The sequence below is a fragment of the Zea mays genome, chromosome 1, assembly GCF_902167145.1.
Source record: "Zea mays cultivar B73 chromosome 1, Zm-B73-REFERENCE-NAM-5.0, whole genome shotgun sequence".
Taxonomy (NCBI): domain Eukaryota; kingdom Viridiplantae; phylum Streptophyta; class Magnoliopsida; order Poales; family Poaceae; genus Zea; species Zea mays.
The window spans coordinates 51,297,251-51,317,783 of NC_050096.1; the positions used below are offsets into that span (position 1 = coordinate 51,297,251).

The 20,533-nt window shown below is 50.2% G+C and overlaps 1 protein-coding gene across 1 annotated transcript; it reads right to left on the minus strand.

Annotated features, from left to right (window-relative positions):
• Positions 1-652: 652 nt before the first annotated feature.
• LOC100274036 (uncharacterized) lies at positions 653-2,910 on the minus strand. The gene is made up of 2 exons (NM_001148419.1): positions 2,594-2,910; positions 653-2,047 (listed from the first exon to the last, which is right to left on the minus strand). Exons 1-2 carry the CDS (start codon positions 2,751-2,753, stop codon positions 1,197-1,199), a joined length of 1,011 nt encoding a protein of 336 aa, NP_001141891.1. The 5' UTR covers positions 2,754-2,910; the 3' UTR covers positions 653-1,196.
• Positions 2,911-20,533: the final 17,623 nt, after the last annotated feature.

Sequence of the window (20,533 nt, forward strand, 5' to 3'; positions counted from 1 at the left end):
CAGCTACTCAGGTGAAAAAGACCTTTGTTGGTAAAATTGATTCTTGTAAACATGTTGTAGGAAAGATCTTTGTTGGAACCATTTTCACTCAACCAGGCACCATGTAGCAGAACTGGTGCGAAAACAACACGTGTAGCGCCGCGGGCTGCCCGCCCTTCGCATCGATCGCGCCGCGCGGGAACTGTTGGCGCTGACGCGACGGCTCCCTTCCTCCATCGCCCCTCCTTGGCTCGTCGATTGATTTGATGCCCTGATAATCTCAGGCGGAATGAAACACACACAAACCATGTCGGCATGAACAAATGGAACATCAGTCGCCGTCGGTATAATAATCATGCATGCTGGTGATAACTAACCACTGCAGTGCAGCAGAAACGGAAAGACGAATTGATCGGTCGCCTCTGAGACCATGAGGATCACAATTAGCGGCGGGGAATTTGGCGGGTGCGTACGTACGCCGGCTGGACCCTCCTCGGGCCGCCTCCGGTAGTACTTGTAGACGACTTCCAGTCTTCGACTTGACGTCCGAACTCACTCGCTCATCGTTTTCCGTCCTTCGCTTCTAGAAGTTGTCAAAATCTTTTAGTTTCGTTATGACTTTTCGTCTTGATACTTATATATAAACATATCCCTCCAAAGAGATTACCATCGTCAGTAACTTTCAGTCGTTCATGTACTATATATACTATGTATTTACTCAAAAAAGAATGAGTAAAAATTAATTAGACGGGCGACGTACAAACACCTTATTAACGCTAAGCTACGTTATTTTTTCTGGACTTCTTTTTTCGTCTTCTTCTTTGGCGCGCGCGTATATACCCTACTACTAGCTACTTGCCGCTACGGAATTAAGGCAGGAGAACAGAATTAGTAAGAAACGGAGTAGAACTGGAGTGGAGGAATAGTCCCTCCTGCCGGAGGCAAGGCAAGGCAAGGGCGGCCCAAGAACAGCATCTTGAACTGAGTACTGTACGCCGTCGTCTTGGCTTCCTCCAAATAATATCCCTCTCTGTCTCTCCTTCTTCTACCCCGTGTCTTCAGCAGGCTCTGCTCCTCTGCTAGCTAGCTAGGCGCCCTCGGCGGCTGACGTACTGCTTGTGTCCGATGGACGCGGGTGCATGTCCACCGCCGATATATGATGCCGTAACGTGGATCGATTTCCGTGCCCGCGCGCCGCGTGTGTTGGTGGCTTGGATTCACACGCCCTGCGCCTGCGTGAACCACAGGCTGTCGTCCATGCTCCAGATGCTCTCCACGTCGAAGCTGCCGATCTCGAAGTCCGCGACGCCCAGCTCGGGGAGCTCGGATGACGCCCACGACGTCTCCCCGACCAGGCACGATTGTTGCTGCTGCCCGCCCAGGGCGGCGGCGGCGCTGGAGGCGTCGCAGCAGGCGCCGGTGGTCAACCACTCTGCGCCACCCAGCGGCGCGGGCCAGGGTTGTGCTGTCCCCGCGCCGGAATCCGAGGACGGAGAGGACGACCCGGCCGTGGTGCTTGACAGGTCCGGGAAGACGGCGGCGGCGGCGGGGTTGTTCAGTAGCTGGTGGTCAGCGGCGGCTGGGTAGTAGTAGCAGTCTGCGGGAGGCCAGCAGGCGTCCGTGGGCAGCTCCGGCGACGCGTAGAGGCCGCCGTCGTCGTCGGCGCCGCCGCCGTGCTGCCACGACGACGAGAGCGGCGTGTCGTCCGCGGCGGCGCCAGCTGGCGGAACCCCGGCGCCGCTGGCGTTATTGTTGGCTGCGGCGGCCTGGATGCGCTCGACGAGGCGGGGCATCCAGAGGTAGCGCATCACGTCCTTGAACTGCTGGCTGTTGACGTCGCATTTGAGCTGCTTGGCGTGCTTCTGCACGCGCGTGCGCCAGTAGTTCTTGATCTCGTTGTCGGTGCGCCCGGGGAGGTGCTGCGCGATCTTGGACCAGCGGTTGCCCCAGCGCGAGTGCAGCTCCAGGATCATCAGCTGCTCCTGCGGCGTGATGTTGCCGCGCCGGAGGTCGGGCCGGAGGTAGTTCAGCCACCGGAGGCGGCAGCTCTTGCCAGTGCGCTTCAGACCTGTGCATCATATCATATCATAGGCAGGAACGTATTTAGTAATCCACACGACGCCATTGCTAGCTGCTGATTAGTGATGTAGACGAGACATGAGAGTGTGTAATGTGTATATGTGATGGCAAGCTGCATATACTACGGCCGGGAACGAATGATGCTTAATAACCACTAAAAAGTACTATCTCGCTCGATCTCTTTCTCACTCATCAGCGTAGGCGGCTCTGGTTAGCTGGGATGGTTTCCTACCTAGCAGCTAGCCTATCTGTTTCCATATATTAGCATGAACGTGCACGTGCCACCACGAGTGCCCAGGCTTGTACGGCAACGCGGAGAAGAAAACGATATGCGCAAGTAAAGCTGGAGCATCTCTTGGCGGTGATCTGTGGGCGCGCGATGTGATAGGATAGAACCCATGAGCGAGCGAGGCGGCGGCTACGAATTGTGGCTGTTAGTTGTTGCTCAACTCACGATGATGCAAAGCTAGCTAGCTACCTACCTACATGTATATGCATATATATCCTATTCCTAGCTAGCTAGCTTCCCACACACCTGCTGATCGGGCGAGCGAGTTCCAGCGGCCCTCGCCGTGCGCGTCGACGTAGTTGACCAGCTGGAGGTCCTCCTCCACCGTCCAAGGCCCGCGCCGCAGCTCGCCGGCCATCACCTCCTCCTCGCTGCTGGCGTCTGATCTCTCGTGCGCCATGTCCATCAGCAGATTTCCCTTTGAACCGCCTACACGTTGATCGGCGGGCAGCTGGCTGCTGGAAGCTGGATGATGACCAAGTATATATGTGTGTGTGTGTGGTGATGTGGTCACAGCTGCTGCTGTGCTGGGAGGAGGAGAAGGCGGGAGAAGAGAAGGCAGGCCAGGAAGGAAGAGGAAGAAGAGTGAGATGAGGTGGGGCGGGGCGGGAGAGGAGGGGTCTGGCTTATATAGACGAGAGACGCAGACGGACGGAGCGAGCCGGCCCGGCCAGGAGAAAGGGAGGTAGGCTGGTGGACTTGGGTGGGAAGAAAGGAGCATGTTGGGGGGGAGCACGCCGCAACCAGGGAGATTAGTTTATCCCTTTTCATTTCGTCCCCCTTCTATTAAAGCCAAAAGTTCAGGGGTTAATCGGAGGCGATTAATTATTTTTTTCAGACTGGATGCATGGTGGATTAATTACTGGGGATTATTATATTTTAGTTAACAGCTAATTAATCGATCGGCTAGCGTACACGGGTAAGTAGGAGGGAGTTTGACTGGTTGACTCCATCGCCTGGGCCCCTGTCCCCGGCTAGCTCACTCGCACTCGCACCGCACCATGGGCATGGAGGCAGCAGAGCTCGCGGGGCACGCGCTCGGCGCGCGGGACGTGGGACCGGCTTGAGGAAAAAAAAAAGGGGGAAGGCCGGGCTACTGATTTGAGCGTAGAAAATACGAGCCAACTATAGCTAGTGTGGACGCATGTAAAGGCCAGCTCCGGTGGAGATCGGTGGAGTTTTGAGCACATGGAAAACCAAGCAAAAAAATTAGCACAAATGCTGGTGCCTCCTTGGTGGCGTGGAGCATATGCCTATAGCTAATAAGGAGGTTTGTGTTTCTTGCCTTTTCTGCTTTGTTTTTTGTTCTCTCTTGCACAGCATAATATGGCCTCTATTTGACTAGGATTTCTGTCACATGAATGGTAATATGGGTTTCTTGTGGTGGGAAATGTGTATTGAAGATTAATTAAGGTCCTGGACCTGATCTGACAGGGGTTCTTGGTATTTATTTCTAAGTGGTAAATGGCATTGCTGGCAACAACAAAGTTCTCTACAATAACTTCTTAAATCTTGAGACAGACATGGTTTAACTTCTTAAATCTTGAGATTTGGTGCCTCCGTAGACCTAGTTTGGATACTCTTGGATTGAAGTGGTTTGAAGGGATTAGAGAGTATTTAAATCCCCAATAAGTCAAAAACTCTCACGATACATCTCAATCCGCTCCATTCCCTCTTATTCCTAGAGTACCCAAACAAAGCCGTAGCGTATTCAAGGAGGTGGTGATGACAGTTTTCCTTCGGCAACAGCGACAACCTAGTGAGGCGAGGGTTTAGCAGATCCAAAGACTAGTAAAAGGAGTCAATTCTTTCTACCCCTCTTGAAAGAGTTTCACATTGTTCCACACGGATGGAAGGAACAAATTATATATCCAGCATCGTCCTTGAGTTCTGTAACAAGATATGGTACATTCTGCCTTCTATTCAACTAACCACGGGTAGAAATAAAAGCATGTATTGTTTGGGGGTGTATCTCTAGCTGTGATTCTCTTGTATCAATTTCAGGATCTTGTGACAAGAAGCAAGTGGCTATTGTAACAATCTGTTATAAGGAAAATATACATGCATGTACTAGCTCAGCAATGTATTTTTGAATCTCTGGTGATCAGTGTATTTTTTGAAGGAAGAAGACCTCAAAAGTTCTGTAGACCTCTCTGTGAGGTTTTCTTTGTTTTTTATTATTGGTCAAAGGTCTTGTTTTCCCTAATATATATCAAATGTAAGGCACTTTCCGAGTGTATCTTTAAAACATTAAAGGGTGCATTATGATACACGATTCCCTTAAAAAGGCCTTAAAATGTAAGCTAAAGAATGTGGGTTAAGTGTAAACTCAAGATTTATCTGTTAAAAATACATGGATAAAAAGACTAAATTGGATGTTTTGACTTATTTAGTCAAGTACAATCAGACATGTAATTTATTATCGTGTGGTTGTACCTGAGTTGTGGACTTGAAAGTCTTTACATTGTAAAGAGAGTAAGCTTTGATGAAAGCAATAAGACTACTACAATGCGTTGTATTGTGTCTTTCTTTCTTAAAGGGTACAGACTAACATGTCGTATAAATCGAACGCATATTATCTTAGAAATATCAAGCCATGTATATGTGACAATATCTCGACAGATTTGTATATATCTCCACCTTTTTTTTCTCTTGGCCTAGGAAAACTCGTTGCTCGCTCCAAAAGTGCACTTTGAAGATCAAGACAGCCGGCATTAAATTGATCCAGAAATGTTCGGTACTGGTTCGTTTCAAAACCACCGCCAGTTTTGAGTCCTTCTAGACCCTGAGGTCAACAAACGACGGCCAGGTACTAGTAGCTGTTTTCTCGATCGTCGGGACCAGCGGTCCGTTGCCCCCGCCGCTAGCTCGCCCGTCCCCTGTCCGCGTCGCCGGTTGAGGCTATCCACACTCATACTACTCTAAATTTCTACCCTAAAAAGAATATTCTGTCCTGGTTAGCAAAATTCTTTACTCTATACCAGAATCATCCGCACTCATGTTTACTTTATATCCCAACCCTATACCAACTACCACATATTATATTATTTTTTCTACTGTGCTTGCGTGCACTTCATACCGATTGTGGGAGAGAGCGTGCAGTCGCGGGCCCACCTCTGCTGCTGCAGCTGCACTGCCTCTGTTTGGCGTAGGTGAGAGAGAGCGCTAGAAATGGCGTAACGCAGAGCATGCAGTATCGGGTAGAGTCCTGCGCGCTGGAGCATTTTTTTACGCTAAGTCGGGTAGCGCGGGCATGCGGTCGCCCGCTGTGGGCAGCCTCAGGCTTTCTCCAGTGGCATTCGGATGCGAATGCGTATTTAGGGAGTCCGTGAGCTGCTGCGTCTGCGCATTTAACTGGAGTGCTTCAGCAGCTGTCTTATCCGGACTCGTATTGCTGTTTCCGGCCATATCGCAGTTGTCCAGAATATGCGAGGAGGAGAGAGAAGTGTGGATTTGCGCATGCTGAAGCCAGGCCTCCAATTATGCGATACCATATACGCATGCTGCTGGGATCGGTACAATACGTAAATTGAGGATGCGAGCCCCTTTACGAATGCTGCTGGAGAAAGCCAAACGGCGCGCGGCATGGCATGGCATGCAGTCTCTGATCCACGCGCACTGTCCAATGCGCACACCTGGCGGCAGCGCGCGAGTCTCCTGTTGTGCGGTGTGAATCAGATTCAGGCCGCTGCAGCAGCCGGCAGCTATAGTACGTGATGGGTACTCGTGCACTTGTCTACGGGAGACGGCAGTCCGAGCGTACGTAGGTCTACAAACAGCAGCACCGACACCCGAGCGAAACTTGACATTTTTGCTCGGATTTGAGCCCCGACAGAGCACCGGTCACCGCGAGATGGATGGATGGATCGATCGACCTCACCAGTCACCGGCGTCCGTGCGCGCGACAAGCTAGCTAGCTCACTACTACCCTCCCCAGCACGGCAAGAAACGACAGCATAATCGAACTACCAATCTTGTCAAGGTACGAACACCAATGCACGATTTGTGGCCTTCTCGTTCTCTCTCTCCCTCCCTCTCTCTCTCTCTTTTTTTTGCATTCTCCAGAAGAACAAGAAGAGAAAAATGACACGATCGGTTCGATTTTTCAAACGGCCGGGACCAAGAGAACCAATTAAGGGCTTGTTCGGTTAGCTCTCAATCCATGTGGATTGAGTGGGATTGGATGGGTTTGAATCCCAAACAAGCCAAACTTCTTCTCATTTTTTTTAATCCCATCCAATCAATGTGTGTTGGGAATAACCGAACAAGCCCTAAATGGTAGGATGATCCAATTCCCCCGTGCGGGGTCACACTGCACAGGTGTGGGGTTATTAATTGGCCGGAGTCGCCCCCCCCCCCCCCCCCCCCCACCCCCCCATTAACTGTTACTATCATTGTTAGATGGAATTTCGCACGAGCTAGTCAACTCCCAAGAAACAGCGCTGCAAAGTCCTCTGCTTGTGGTGGCGCCGTGTGAAATAATTTAATTTAAAACCGCCAAGTTGACGTTTGTAAATCTACTGTACTACATATTATGAAAAAAAAAATGGTTGCATACAACAGCCGGGGGCGCGACGGGCGGTGTGGTCGGATTCCACGCTGGGGGTTGAAAATCTCGGCCACTTCGGCTGGATTCTTGTGCGCCGGGGTTTTTTTTATAGCAAATGACGAGTAGGGCTATAGGGCATCCCGGATATAACATCTCTCCGATTTGGTACTGGTCTCTTTGGCGGTTTACTCGATATGAATATACTAGCTAGTCCTACATAAGATGCATGCTTCTATATCGTTGCTCTGGATAGATTTGGATTCCGTGTCCAGGCTGTGCTCATCACCAAGTTTTTTTGGTCAGCGCAGCAGCTTTGTTTCGTTGCGTCGTGGGTTTGGACCTGTCCGTGCTCTGAACTGGAACTGGCCGGGGTTTAAACAAAACCGGATGCGGTCAGAGGGAGTCCATTGGTTCGTGGCCAGCTTGGCCGGGTTTTGCATTGCGGAGCTGTGCCCGCTTGTTGGCTTGTGCCGTGCGCGCAAACGGAGGTCAAAGTGTTAAGCTACGTTGGACCATTGTGCTCGTTGACCCCCCAGCGGCAGATGCGGGAGGCAGGGCCCTTGTATATGCGAGCCCAATGCCAGATGCGTACAACCGCTCATTTTGCTGTTTTAGGTCTTTAAAAATAATACTTCATGTAGCTACTCTCACAAATAAGTGAAAGCTGCTAATCCAGAGATCGTTCTAAGGAAAATATAGGTATTTCTTTGGAGAGAGAGGGGGATTCAAACTACACAATATAGCTGTTGAGTACCATTTGTGACACTAGATACTACCAGGCCCCGAACGGTCCACGAATAAATCAGATCAGACGACTAAACTCATATCTCCTCGCATGTTTATTCCTCTAATCTCGCGAGAGCTGTTGGAGAACGTATAGAAAAGAGTCTAGATCTCCCCTTATATATTTCAAGGGGTACGGTCGATTGAACAACCAACAATCGATCAAACAATCAATTTACCTTCTGTTCTTTACTTTTCACCCCAGAAGTAGACAGTAATATAGACATCTTCCTCTAATCTTCAGCTCTCTCCGGCTCTACGTCGTTTAGAAGCTTCTTGGGTATCCTGCCAATCCTAAGACAAACCTTAGTACTCTCCTCCCCGATGGGGTCCCTCCCGGGAGCGAGATCTAGGTGATGTTGGCAAACTCCGTTGCCTCTACGCACTCGTGGACCTTCTGGCTTGTCGGGCAGAAACCCTAGCCTCTGCGCCAGGTCATGGACCGTCTGGCCCTAGGCCATGTATCATCTGTGCCTCTGCGGAGAGCACCGCCACCGGCGCCAACAACAACATAATAATATGAAAACCTGGTCGGTATGGAAAAGCTCGCCCCCACGATATTAAATTAACAAGAATCTTAATCGAAGCCCTGACCAAGAAAGATCACAAAAGCTAAACCCTTCGTGTAGCATGAGGGTCGCCTCATATATGCTACATCTTTACTCGTGTTTTAAGGTCTCCTAGCTTCTACACAAGGATATGTCGCCCCCTACGATATTAAATTAAGAAGCTTAATCGAAGCCCCAACCAAAAAAGACCACATAAGCTACCCCACACATCATGATAATGTAGTACACATTTTTACTCGTGCTTTAAGGCCTCCTAACTCCTACACGAGGATATATCCCACATTGGGCAGTCTATCTCGTGTGCACACAATCAGAAGAATTAGCAGGTGTCCTTTTTTAACCTTAGCCTAAAATTAGCTCTCACTAGAATTCTAACTCAGCCCCAAAGAAAGTGAGGAGTGCTACTTAGACCACATAACCAACTCAGTTAGATATGTCTTTTTACTAACATAATAATATACATATATATGAGTATATGGCCATCCGTATGTACCGTGTAAAAAAGTAATTACCTTATACATTGCAAAATGCTACACAATCTCTCCCAAGTCACCATTATTTATCAGCCGCAGCTTGAAACCTGTGGCTATTCGCCCTGGGGCACCGCAACCGGCAGAACGGCAGCTCAGCCCCACGGTCCAGGCGTTGGAAAACTCCACCGCACCAGCCGTGAAACCAGGACGCGACACCGGTCAGGTGGTCACCGGGTCAGTCATTCATGCATCCCCCCCGCCACGATGCACGGCGGCACGGAATCACCCGCCCGGGGGTACGCTCCCCATGCGCCCGCGAGAGCGAGATGTATGGTAGCGTACGTACGTGGTTTTGAGCTCTGTTTTGGCTCCGATGTGTGGAACTAAACCGCCGCTGGTCATCGGTCCCGTCCGACGTTGCACGTTTAATTTGCCGATATGGTTCATTTGAACGATGGTTTTGTTTTACATACAGACGATGGCTGGCACGTACGACGACTTGACGATGCTCTATACCTATATAGGTACGCCGTACGCGGTACAGGCTGTAGTAAGAGGTGGAGGCCGTCTATATGCTGTGTGCACGATGGCGAACACGTTGTTCCTTCTGTACGGTCACGTGCAAAGTCTGCGTGGGACTGTGAGGAGGAGGAGGAGAAGGAAAAAAAAACGCATCGGTTAATCATTGTGCATGGCTATCAGTTAAATCTCACCGTACCTGCAATCATTCTCCGTGCCTAATAAGTTCTATAGCTAAATTGTGTTTTCTCTCCGTTTTTCCGGCACGGTGCACATCTTTTTGTTGGTACATGTGGTTAACGACAGGCGGGCCAATGCAATACGTATGGATATCAATGGTGAAATTTATTTCCCCCCCTATTCAATATATGTCTTGCAGTTGTAAATCAGAGGCGCCAAATAAACAGAGTCTCCATCTTAAATATCATATTAAAAGGTCCGACGAATTCGGTCAATTAAAAAATTTAAAGTCTAAAAGACACTTTAAACAACTACACAAGTTCTATCTTGATATGCACTAAACTTTTCCAATTATACATAAATGTTGGTTCAGGTATTTTGGTAACTTGAAATTTAGGCATAAAAAATTGCTACCAACCGCAGTAAAAACGGGTTTACGCCATGCATGAACAAAAACATGGCAAATAACAAACATTTCGTTGATTCGACACGATGTTCATAGGTCCGAACCTTTTGCTGCATGCAAAAATTAAGGAATTGTGTCACGCATGTCCTGTCTTTTGCACAAACCTAGCTACCTCTCTGGCTCTTGCTGCATCGACAGGGAGGCAGCTCTTGTCCCCAAAGAACCCTCCAGCGGAGGGGCAACGGAGATAGAATAGGACAGAGTAAGCCATTACTAAAAAGTACTCCTACGTACCACCAAGCAAAGTTTTAGCCTTTCGTTCATCTCAATCGCGACGCACGTTTTCGAATCCAAGTGTTCGGAACACTCGATGATCGTGTGTCGTGGCCTCGTATAAATCAGACACGATCACGTCGGCTACGAGTAAAATAAGGATGGCCGCACGGCTTTCTATCCCCGCCCCCAAATAAACTAACTAGTGCAGCAGGACGCTAGCTAATGGCTGAGTGGGAGACACATAGGTTGAGCGCGTGAGTGGAAAAGCGAGGGCATAAGCGTGTTAATGTTCGATCAGGGGAGCACTTGCACATGCACTTAGGTGTGGGTCAGTATTTGTAGGCTTCGAAGGGCTCAGGGTACAAAAGCCACCAGTATATAAAATAACTCGCTTCAGGTAGTTCCCGTCAGGTACTTTTCTTGTTCCAATCCTGGAGGCGGCTGGAGTTCATTGTATAAGCTTCTAGTTTAATTAGTGTGCTTTTTTTCCCTGCCTGAATACGCTTTACATTAAGGCGATCATATATATACATGCTGAATAAACAATACTGTATGTGATTTTTTTTCCTTTTAGAGAAAAATGTAAACTTAATTGGATTCCACATGATGGCTACGAGGTGCAAAGAACCTAAACCGGAGCGCTATAATTATATATATATATATATACACACTTAGCTAGGTACTCTGCTTGCTTTATGGATGCTTAAATAAGGTACGTTGATAGAAACAAAAAGAAATGGAGATGAAAGGAACATCCCCGGGGCTTAAGGACAGCTCAAGAATATGTCCCTTAAAGCAAGCACCGCTTGTTTGATATGCATAGCATCAAGCAAATAAATAGATAAATAGGAGTAGAGTAGAGTAGCTTTTAGAAAAGGACCTATATATACATATATGGGCATCAAGATGGCTGTTCTGCCCATTTCCCAATTTCAACGTACAGTGAGACAGAAAAACACTGACAAAGTTGATGATAACCCTTTTTTTTCCTCCTCCTTGTCCTGCTTGATTGGCTCCTGATTTGAGCATTTTATATCATCGTTGCCGTGGAAACAACCAGCCGCGTCGTCCGCGGCTAGCGGTACATACATCTGCTGAGATCTAGAAGCTAATAAGTTACTACATCTCTCTCTCGAAGTCAGCATAGAACATATTCCAGGCTTTACAGCACTGCTTTGGCGATGTGGAAACGAGAGAGAGAGCTATAGCCCCTGTTTGTTTCGGCTTTTCGCAGCTTCTAGCCACCAAAAGCTGCTGCGGACTGCCAAACACCCAACTTTTCAGACAGCTTCTATAAAATTCCTTTGGATAAAAACCATTAAAAATCAACATAAACATATAATCGGTTGAGTCGTCGTAATAGTAGTAATCCGTCACTTTATAGATCCTGAGCCACATGAACAACTTTATCTTCTTCCGCACGTAATCCTAATGATACTCAGATTCTCTACACAGCCAGATTCTTCCCACAGCTAGATTCTCGGAAAAGCTGGTCAGAAAAAAAGCTGAATCAAACAGGGCGATAGCCTTGTGCTGCTGCTAGTTGTCGCAATGCGTCAGAAGAATCGTCAGGGCATCGCCAAAAGAATTGCTAAACCGAAGAATAAGAACATGGCGTACTACTACTAGTAGTAAAGACCGCTCCATCCACGACCTGTCTGCCTTTAACAATCACAAAGATAGAGTGAACATAGAACATTGCATTGCATGGAATATGTGGTTCCTAGCTAGCTACTTTCCACTAAGGATGGCAGGGCGGCGGGTTCGGGTCGGGGACCCGCGGGTTTTGGACCCGTCGGGTCCGGGTTCGGGTACGATTTTCTCCCCGCGGGTCTTCGGGTTCGGGGGCCCGATATGATCCGGGTTCGGGGCGGGTTTCTATATCCCCCCACGGGTTTCCCCACGGGCCCCACAAAATAGCAGGAAAGGCCTTAGGCAGCGGCCCAACTAGCCGGTCCAGCCCAGAGCCGCCCACCCGGCCATCCTAGCACCCCCTATGCCGCTACGCCGCCTAACCCTAATACCAGCTCCAGGCAACCCGCTACGCCGCGTCGCCGCCTGCCTAAGCCCTCTTCCCTCACTCGCCCTCGCCCAGTCGCCCTCGCACGCGCGTCCACCGTCGGCCGCCGGACTGTCGCCCGCTCGTCCACACTCCAATACTCCACTGGCGGCCGGGGCCATGGCAGCATTCACCGGCACCGACACAGCTTCACCCTAGCAGTAGCAAGCACCTGCACGACTGCACCGACGCGGCGGCGCCGTGTAGCCCGCCCCTGCAGGCCTCGGCTCCTCTCTGTACCGGCGCGGCGGCGCCCGGTAGCATCGGCTCCTGCAGCATGCACTCGCGGACTCGCCTGTCGCCATCGCCAGTCGCCAGGAGCCCAGCTGCCCAGGGAATCAATCTACCTTTGTTGGTGCACAGATGACTTGTCTTGAAGAGGAGGACGAAGACATGGTGACATTTTTTTTATTTATGAGCAATTCAGTTTGAATTTTGTCCGTTGCTAATTGATTGATTCAACACTTGAACTAAAATGTGATGTGTTCTCTTTATTTCTAGGATGAAGCTGGACCAACCGATTTAAATTAAGCGTGAGCAGTTTGCTGTATGAGGAAGCATTGACGGAGCTCTTGTGACTTTGTGAGCTGAGAGTGAGCAGTTTACTTTCTGTGTGTATGTGGATTTATAGTCACCGAGCTCTTCTCCGTTCTCAGTGACCGAGTGTGTATATGGACTGTCTGTTTGCCTGCTCTCTCTCTGTCTGCTCTCACTCTCGGTGCTCTGTGTGGAGTCTGGACTGTGAGCAGTTCTGCAGTTTGCTCATTGCTGAAAGTGTCAAGTGTGAAAGTGTGCGGTCTGCTCTCTGACTTGTTGTGTATGTGTGTGAACGAGCTCTTCTAAGTTCTCAGCATTGCAGTTCTGCTTCTGTTATGTATTTCTGTTTTTCGGGTCTCGGGTTACCCAGCGGGTTTCGGGTCCCCGGCGGGTTCGGGTTCGGGGGTAATATTCCACCCGATTACAGGTTCGGGTTCGGGTCGGGTTTAAAGTTCGGGTTTCGGGTTCGGGTGCGCGGATACAGCACCCGACCCGAACCCGACCCACCGCCATTCCTACTTTCCACTGCTGGTTCCGATGGTAACCAAACACCCCCCTAAGCATAGAAAAACAGTAAGGGCTTGTTCGGTTATTTTAAATCCATATGGATTGGAGGAGATTGATACAGATTGAGAGTGATTTTGACTTACTAGAGTTTAAAACTCACTCAATCCCTCTCAATCCATATGGATTGTGGTAGAAACGAACAAGCCCTAAGGGGTTGTTTCCCTTATACCATGATGATTACGAATGCAAGGCCAGATAATAAACAACAATTTTTTTTTAAACGTGTGGTTGGATGATGGGCCATGCATGCTTTGGATGTGAAGAGCATCTGATCTGGGTGGTTCTTCTCTCAAGCAAACGCGCTGGTGATGAACTTGTTGAGGCGTGTAATGATTGGGGATTCTGTAGCGCAATAATCTTATCAACGTTACCTGGGAAAAAAAAGATGTCGTTAGTGTGGGTTTGCCCTACTATATATACCCTGCCGAAACAACTAGATTAAAATAGATCGGAGCCATAATAATGTAACCATGGCATAGAAAAAGGACATCACCAAATCGTATATATACACACATACATACATATAAAGTTGCTCTGCGCTCGTCGTTGTCAAGCTTGCTTGAGACGATCGTCATTCTATCCGCGTAACTGAAAATTATTACGGCCTTTCAAGAAAGTTACCAACTACCAAAAGGGGTCGATATTTTGCATCCTCCCACACATGCATATGCATGCATGCATGGTAGCCGAGATATCAAAAATTTTATAGGCGCGTCGATGTCAGCCAAAGCCCAAAGCTATGATCCATGTTGCAGTTTTCAAAAAAAAAAATGATCCATGTTGCAACGGTAGTACAAGTAGTTTTCACCAGAGGCCACCAACCTAGTTGATCTCCTATCATGATGAGCACCTCATCTACCTAGCTAGCTCCTGCATGCTTGTCATCAATGTATTCTATAATCAGAGCATTAATAGATGCTAGCTAGGCACGCACGCTAATGCTCGCTCCTTACCAACTTATTTATTAGGGCTAGCTCGCAGTGTGTGCAGAGGCAGGCTAATGCTTGCCACGCCATTGCCGAGTACCACTTCATCTATATGTTAGCTTCTCGGTACGATCTGTGTCTAAAGTATTCGTGCCAAGTGCATGCATGCCCAAGTAGGCCGGGAGCAGTAGTGTGTGATGCATACATGCATGACCGCAAATGGCTACTATGGTCCCTACTCTCGCCTCAGACGATTAAGTAGTGATCACTGATGATGAAGCAACAACACTGCTACGAGTAATTATATGCATGATTAGATGACTGAGTCTCTGAGTTCTAGAAGCGCACTGTTCTCTCATGGTGCGCGCGCGTGCAGCAGGCGGACAACGATGACGATCGATCGAAGCCCTGCTCATCGAACGCGCGCCGGCGGCGGCGGCGGCTTAGCGTGTGAACGATTGTTTACTCAGCTTTTTTGAACGTGTCAAAGGGCACATATATTCCGATGAGGCACTGCCAAGAGTGGAGCGCATGATGGGAAACTGAAGAGGGTCCACTTGACAGCCACGCACGCATGCATAGAATACTTATCAGTTTTAATTTGTTGGCGGTTCTATATATGTAGCTTCTTCACATATTTTTTATATAAAAATATTTTTTTTCTTTTCTTAGTTTATTTTACAGCGAAGAAGTCTCTCATCATGAACTAAAAAAACTGAATTTGGGACAAACTCATTTAGTGGCGGAGGACAACCAAAAAATAAGGTATGGCTTGGTACAACACAGCGAGGGGGCTGCTACCCAGGGCCCGCCCTGAGGGTATGCAGGGTATGCGACCGCTCAGGGCCCCCAAGATCAGTAGGGCCCTCGATTGTCCATATTATGTCCAAATACATATATGTTACAGGTAAATCTCTATTCCCGTTTCTTTGTTATGTCTCTCTGATTTTCCGGAATCATCTCTTCGAGGTCGTGCAACATTCTGCTTATTATGAATACTAAATAGTGACTGATTCGAGAAGGTCGTAAGGTGTTGTACATATGTGCCTGTCGCGTTGCTTAATTCTAGCCTACCAAGGGCTCACCTGATAACCAACGTTGCTTAATCCAAGTTTAGTTTGCTGAAATTTGTTTTCAGAAAATTTGCTCTAATGTATTTAAATTTGGTTTACCGTGCATTTTAAGGTTTAGGCTAGTTCGAAAAATTAAAAGTAAAATACTCGCCCTCAAAGCAAATGTAGAGTTATATTATATAATCTGTATAATTTTACAACTGATAAAATATTATAATAGTCTCCAGTCATATCATTTTGAAAAAAAGTGTAAATCATCAACTTCTTTTATTTTTTAGATATCATATTTGAAAAAATAGCAAAATCAAAATTTCATATAGGGCATTCATATTGATTTTCGCTTAGGGCCCCCAAAATGTCAGGACCCCTGCTGCTACCGGTCTCAACGAGGGAGAGGTTGGACTTAGACGATGGCCGCATGAGCGAGATTGGGGCTTGGGCATCTAGCGGTCTACAGTTTGCTAGTGGCTAGTGCTGGAGAGGCAAAAAGGGCACGTGGGCATCGGCCACCGTGCACGGGAGAAGCCAACAAGGGTACGACCACGTCCCACAACCACGCATCGCATGCCACAATTAGCACGAGAGCTGGAGCCGGTCACTAGAGCATGCGAAGTGGTCGATCAGAGATCATGAGTTCACGACTGTGCGTGCAACGGTGCTATGGCTGTGGGTATACGACGATGGCAATGGTTAAAACAAGGTATGGTGTGAGCCATACACAGCCATAACGGGCGCTCCGCCCCTGAACTCATTCATTAAGTAGTTAATAATAAGGATTTGTTGCACGATATAGCAAGTGATAAGATTTTACGCCACAAGTATACTACCCTCGTTATCGAATATTTGACGTCCCTTAATTTATTTTAAACTAATGATATATTTAGTTTCTAGAGACTACTTTTTATTCCCTTCATTTATTCCATTTTTATCCACAAATTTCTAAATACGAATTTTAGTTTCTGTATTTGTCAATTTATGAATTAAAATGTAATAAAACAGAGGAACTAAAAGTTAGTCCATAGAAACCAAACAGCCAAACCTTACATAAATAAAAAAAGAGATGACCCCACGTGCATGCATTTGGATTCACCCGCGACTTTTCCTGGCTGGTCGCGGAGATAGATAGATTATTATTCGAATTTCAGCGTAAGAGATGCATGAACTCTCCACTCATAACTGATTAGTTATGCGCGTAACGCAGAATGGACCAACAACGACGGCTAATACAGCGTACTGCGTGCATGGTCTCAGCTAATTGCTCGCTAGCTAGCTCAGAGCCGAAGAATCGTCTTTGACTAAACCAGCCTTAAGTATACTGCCACTAGCTAGTAATCTTTAGACCTTGAACTAATGTGTATGGGAGCGTGTCATGGACCGGACGACTCGTCTCGTTGGGCGTCGGCGTCGTCGCACTCGCACGTACTGCTACCGACCCTTTGGACCGGACGCGACCCTGGTCGACCCATGGTCTGAGGGTGTGTTTGGTTGTTGGGGCCGAGATGTGCCATGTCGTCGGGGGTATTTTTTTTCCACGCTAGACAGGTCGAGACAAAAAAAATGGTAGTAGGGGCTGCACGTGGGGTCCACAGTGAGCGCCACTGGGCGACGTGCTGACCTTCGGGAGCGGGCAGGCGCAGCGTTAGGTGCCAGTGCCAGCGCGGCTGATGATGCATCATGCATGGCATGGTGTGGTGCCAGCTGCAAAGTAGTAGTACTAGTACAAAACACCGGCTGACACTTGAATTGGGTTTTCATACTAGTTTGATTTGACATGTGCCGGTTTTAAGTCCTTTCCGGTGTGTGTCTGTGTTTGTGTCAGTACATGCAACTAACTGGGGGGTCTAGAAAAACGGAGACATGTTGGAAGCATGCATGGCTTCTAGAAGACATCACGTAAGAATTATGCAAAATAACCAGAATATCAACTGCCTCCTCACTTCAATTCCTAGTTGTATAGTATAGTATCCTTCAGGTCTTCAGCCTTTCTTTTTTGTCCTGCGAATATTTTTTCCCCTCTATGGAAAAACGCCGCCAGAAGAAATAAAGTGGACTCCTAGTCCTAGATGTGCTGCATCCGTTTACTCTACACTAGTATAATTATATTTATAGCAATTAATAAGATACGATTAAGGAAATGAATGCAACGTATTCACGGGTCCACTTTTCTTTTAATCGGACTCGTAAATTATTAACAAATGCATGTGTGGGACTATGTCCACACTTTGCTACGCTAATATATTTGTTTTAACAATCTTTCTAAAGACATGGATTAATTTGGAACGAGTCAAGCAGCTCATCGTCGTAACATTATATTGGTGTAATAATATATGCCCACTACTGTACGTAACTCAAAGGCAAATGTTAATATCGAATGCTGTCGGCGTTTCGAGACCGGGGGTCCCTGGGCCGACGAGTGAAATGTCGCCGCGTGCCCCAGCTCAGATGGGTCGGCGCGAGACGGAGCGCGAAGGGGGGAAAAAGGCAGCCGAAGAGAGAGAGAGGTGGAAATCCCGCGGCCTTCGTGTTTGTCCCGCGCCCAGGTCGGGTGCGCTTGCAGTAGGGGGTTACAAGCGTCCACGCGGGAGGGGGAGCGAGCGGCCTCACGCGAGCGTCTGTGACCTGTCCCGTCCTCTTCCCCGCGCGACCAACCCTCTGTAAGAGGGCCCTGGTCCTTCCTTTTATAGGCGTAAGGAGAGGATCCAGGTGTACAATGGGGGGTGTAGCAGGGTGCTAACGTGTCTAGCGGAGGAGAGCTTGCGCCCTATGTACATGCCATCGTGGCAGCCGGAGAGGTTTTGGCACCCGGTTCGTGTGGTGTCGTGGCCGTCGGAGGAGCGCTGGAGCCTAGCGGAAGGACAGCTGTCGGGGCTGTCGAGTCCTTGCTGACGTCCTCTTGCTTCCGTAAGGGGGCTGAGAGCCGCCGTCGTCATAGAGCGTGTGGGGCGCCATCATTACTTGTCTGGCGGAGCGAGCCAGATGGGACGCCGGTCTTGTTCCCCGTAGCCTGAGTCAGCTTAAGGTAGGGTAATGATGGCGCCTCCCGTTGACGTGGTCGGTCCGCGCCCTAGGTTGGGCGATGTGGAGGCTCCTCCGAGGTCGAGGTCGAGTCTGTCTTCCGAGGCCGAGGTCGAGTCCGAGCCCCTGGGTCGGGCGAGGCGGAGACCGTCGGCTGAGGCCAGGGCTGAGTCCGAGCCCTGGGGTCGGGCGAAACGGAGTTCGCCGTCTTCCGGGACTGAGCCCGAGTCCGAGCCCTGGGTCGGGCGGAGCGGAGTTCGCCGTCTTCCGGGGATGAGCCCGAGTCCGAGCCCTGGGTCGGGCGGAGCGGAGTTCGCCGTCTTCCGGGGCTGAGCCCGAGTCCGAGCCCTGGGGTCGGGCGGAGCGGAGTTCGCCATCTTCCGGGGCTGAGCCCAAGTCCGAGCCCTGGGTCGGGCGGAGCGGAGTTCGCCGTCTTCCCGGGCTGAGCCCGAGTCCGAGCCCTGGGTCGGGCGGAGCGGAGTTCGCCGTCTTCCGGGGCTGAGCCCGAGTCCGAGCCCTAGGTCGGGCGGAGCGGAGTTCGCCGTCTTCCGGGCTGAGCCCGAGTCCGAGCCCTGGGTCGGGCGAAGCGGAGTTTCCTATGGTGCCTGAGGCCAGGCCTGACTGCCTATCAGCCTCACTCTGTCGAGCGGCACAGCAGTCGGAGCGGCGCAGTCGGCGCTGTCCTTCTGTCAGGCCGGTCAGTGGAGCGGCGAAGTGATTGCGGTCACTTCGGTTCTGTCGACTAGGGGACGCGCGTCAGGATAAAGGTGTCAGGCCACCTTTGCATTAAATGCCCCTGCGATTTGGTCGGTTGGCGTGGCGATTTGGCCAGGGTTGCTTCTTGGCGAAGGCTGGGCCTCGAGCGAGCCGGAAGTATGTTCGTCGCTGGAGGGGGGCCTCGGGCGAGACGGAGATCCTCCGGGGTCGGCTGCCCTTGCCCAAGGTTAGGCTCGGGCGAGGCGTTGTCGAGTCCCTCGAATGGACCGATCCCTGACTTAGTCGCACCCATCAGGCCTTTGCAGCTTTGTGCTGATGGGGTTACCAGCTGAGAATTAGGAGTCTTGAGGGTACCCCTAATTATGGTCCCCGAGAGTAGCCCCCGAGCCTCGAAGGGAGTGTTAACACTCGCTTGGAGGCTTTTGTCGCACTTTTTTGCAAGGGGACCAGCCTTTCTCGGTTGCGTTTTGTTCCGGTGGGTGCGCGCGAGCGCACCCGCCGGGTGTAGCCCCCGAGGCCTCGAAGGAGTGGTTTGACTCCTCCGAGGTCTTAATGCCTCGCGCAATGCTTCGGCTGGTCTGGTCGTTCCCTCATGCGAGCTGGTCGTAGCCCGGGTGCACGGTCGGGTTCCAAGTTCTCGGGCTGGTATGTTGACGTTGTCAACGGTTTGGCCGGATCCGGGTTTGCGAGAGCAGCCCCCGAGCCTCCGCACAGGGCGAGAGGACGGTCAGGGACAGACTCGACTTTTTTACATACGCCCCTGCGTCGCCTTTCCGTAAGGAGGAGGGGGGGAAAGCGCCATGTTGCCCTCGGAGGGCGCCGAACATGGTGTCTCCGGTGAGCTGCTGGCGGGTAATCCGAGTGGACGCCCGTGCCCCATTTGCTAGGGGTCGGCTAGAGGCCCAGGGGCGCGCCCAAAAGTACCTGCGGGTGATCTGCCGGACCCGGTCCCCTGTCGACGGGGTCCGAGGGCTCGATGCCTCCCTCTGATGGGACTCCGTTACAAGATCGTTCCCGCGGGTCTCGGAAATGTCCTAGGGTACCTCGGGAGTGTAGCCCGAGCCTCAGTTATGTATCGAACGTACCCAGGGTCATCCCTCGCTCTATGTCTGAGGCGGCTGTGAACCCTTCGAGGGCCAGCCTTCGAACCCCTGATCAGTAGTGGGCGCGGAGCCCGAGCGGCCTGAGGCAGCCGTTGAACCCTTCCGAGGGGCCGGCCTTCGAACCTCTGACCAGTAGTGGGTGTGGAGCCCACGCGCTCTGAGGCGGCTGTTAAACCCCTCCGAGGGGCCAGCCTTCGAACCTCTGATCAGTAGGGAGGCTCGGAGCCTGTTTCCTTCACGGAGAAGGATCCTTTTCAGGGTACCCCCTTTCCCGGTCCCTGTTGTAAGAGAGAGAAAGAGGAAAAAGAAAAGGATACGAAATCGAATGACGTGGCGTACCTTTTTTGACGCGGTCATTATGGCGAAGGCGAAGCGTCGCTCGCTTTCCCTGCTAGAGGCGCCGCCTGTCCCGCTGCGGAGTTAATGCGACGGGG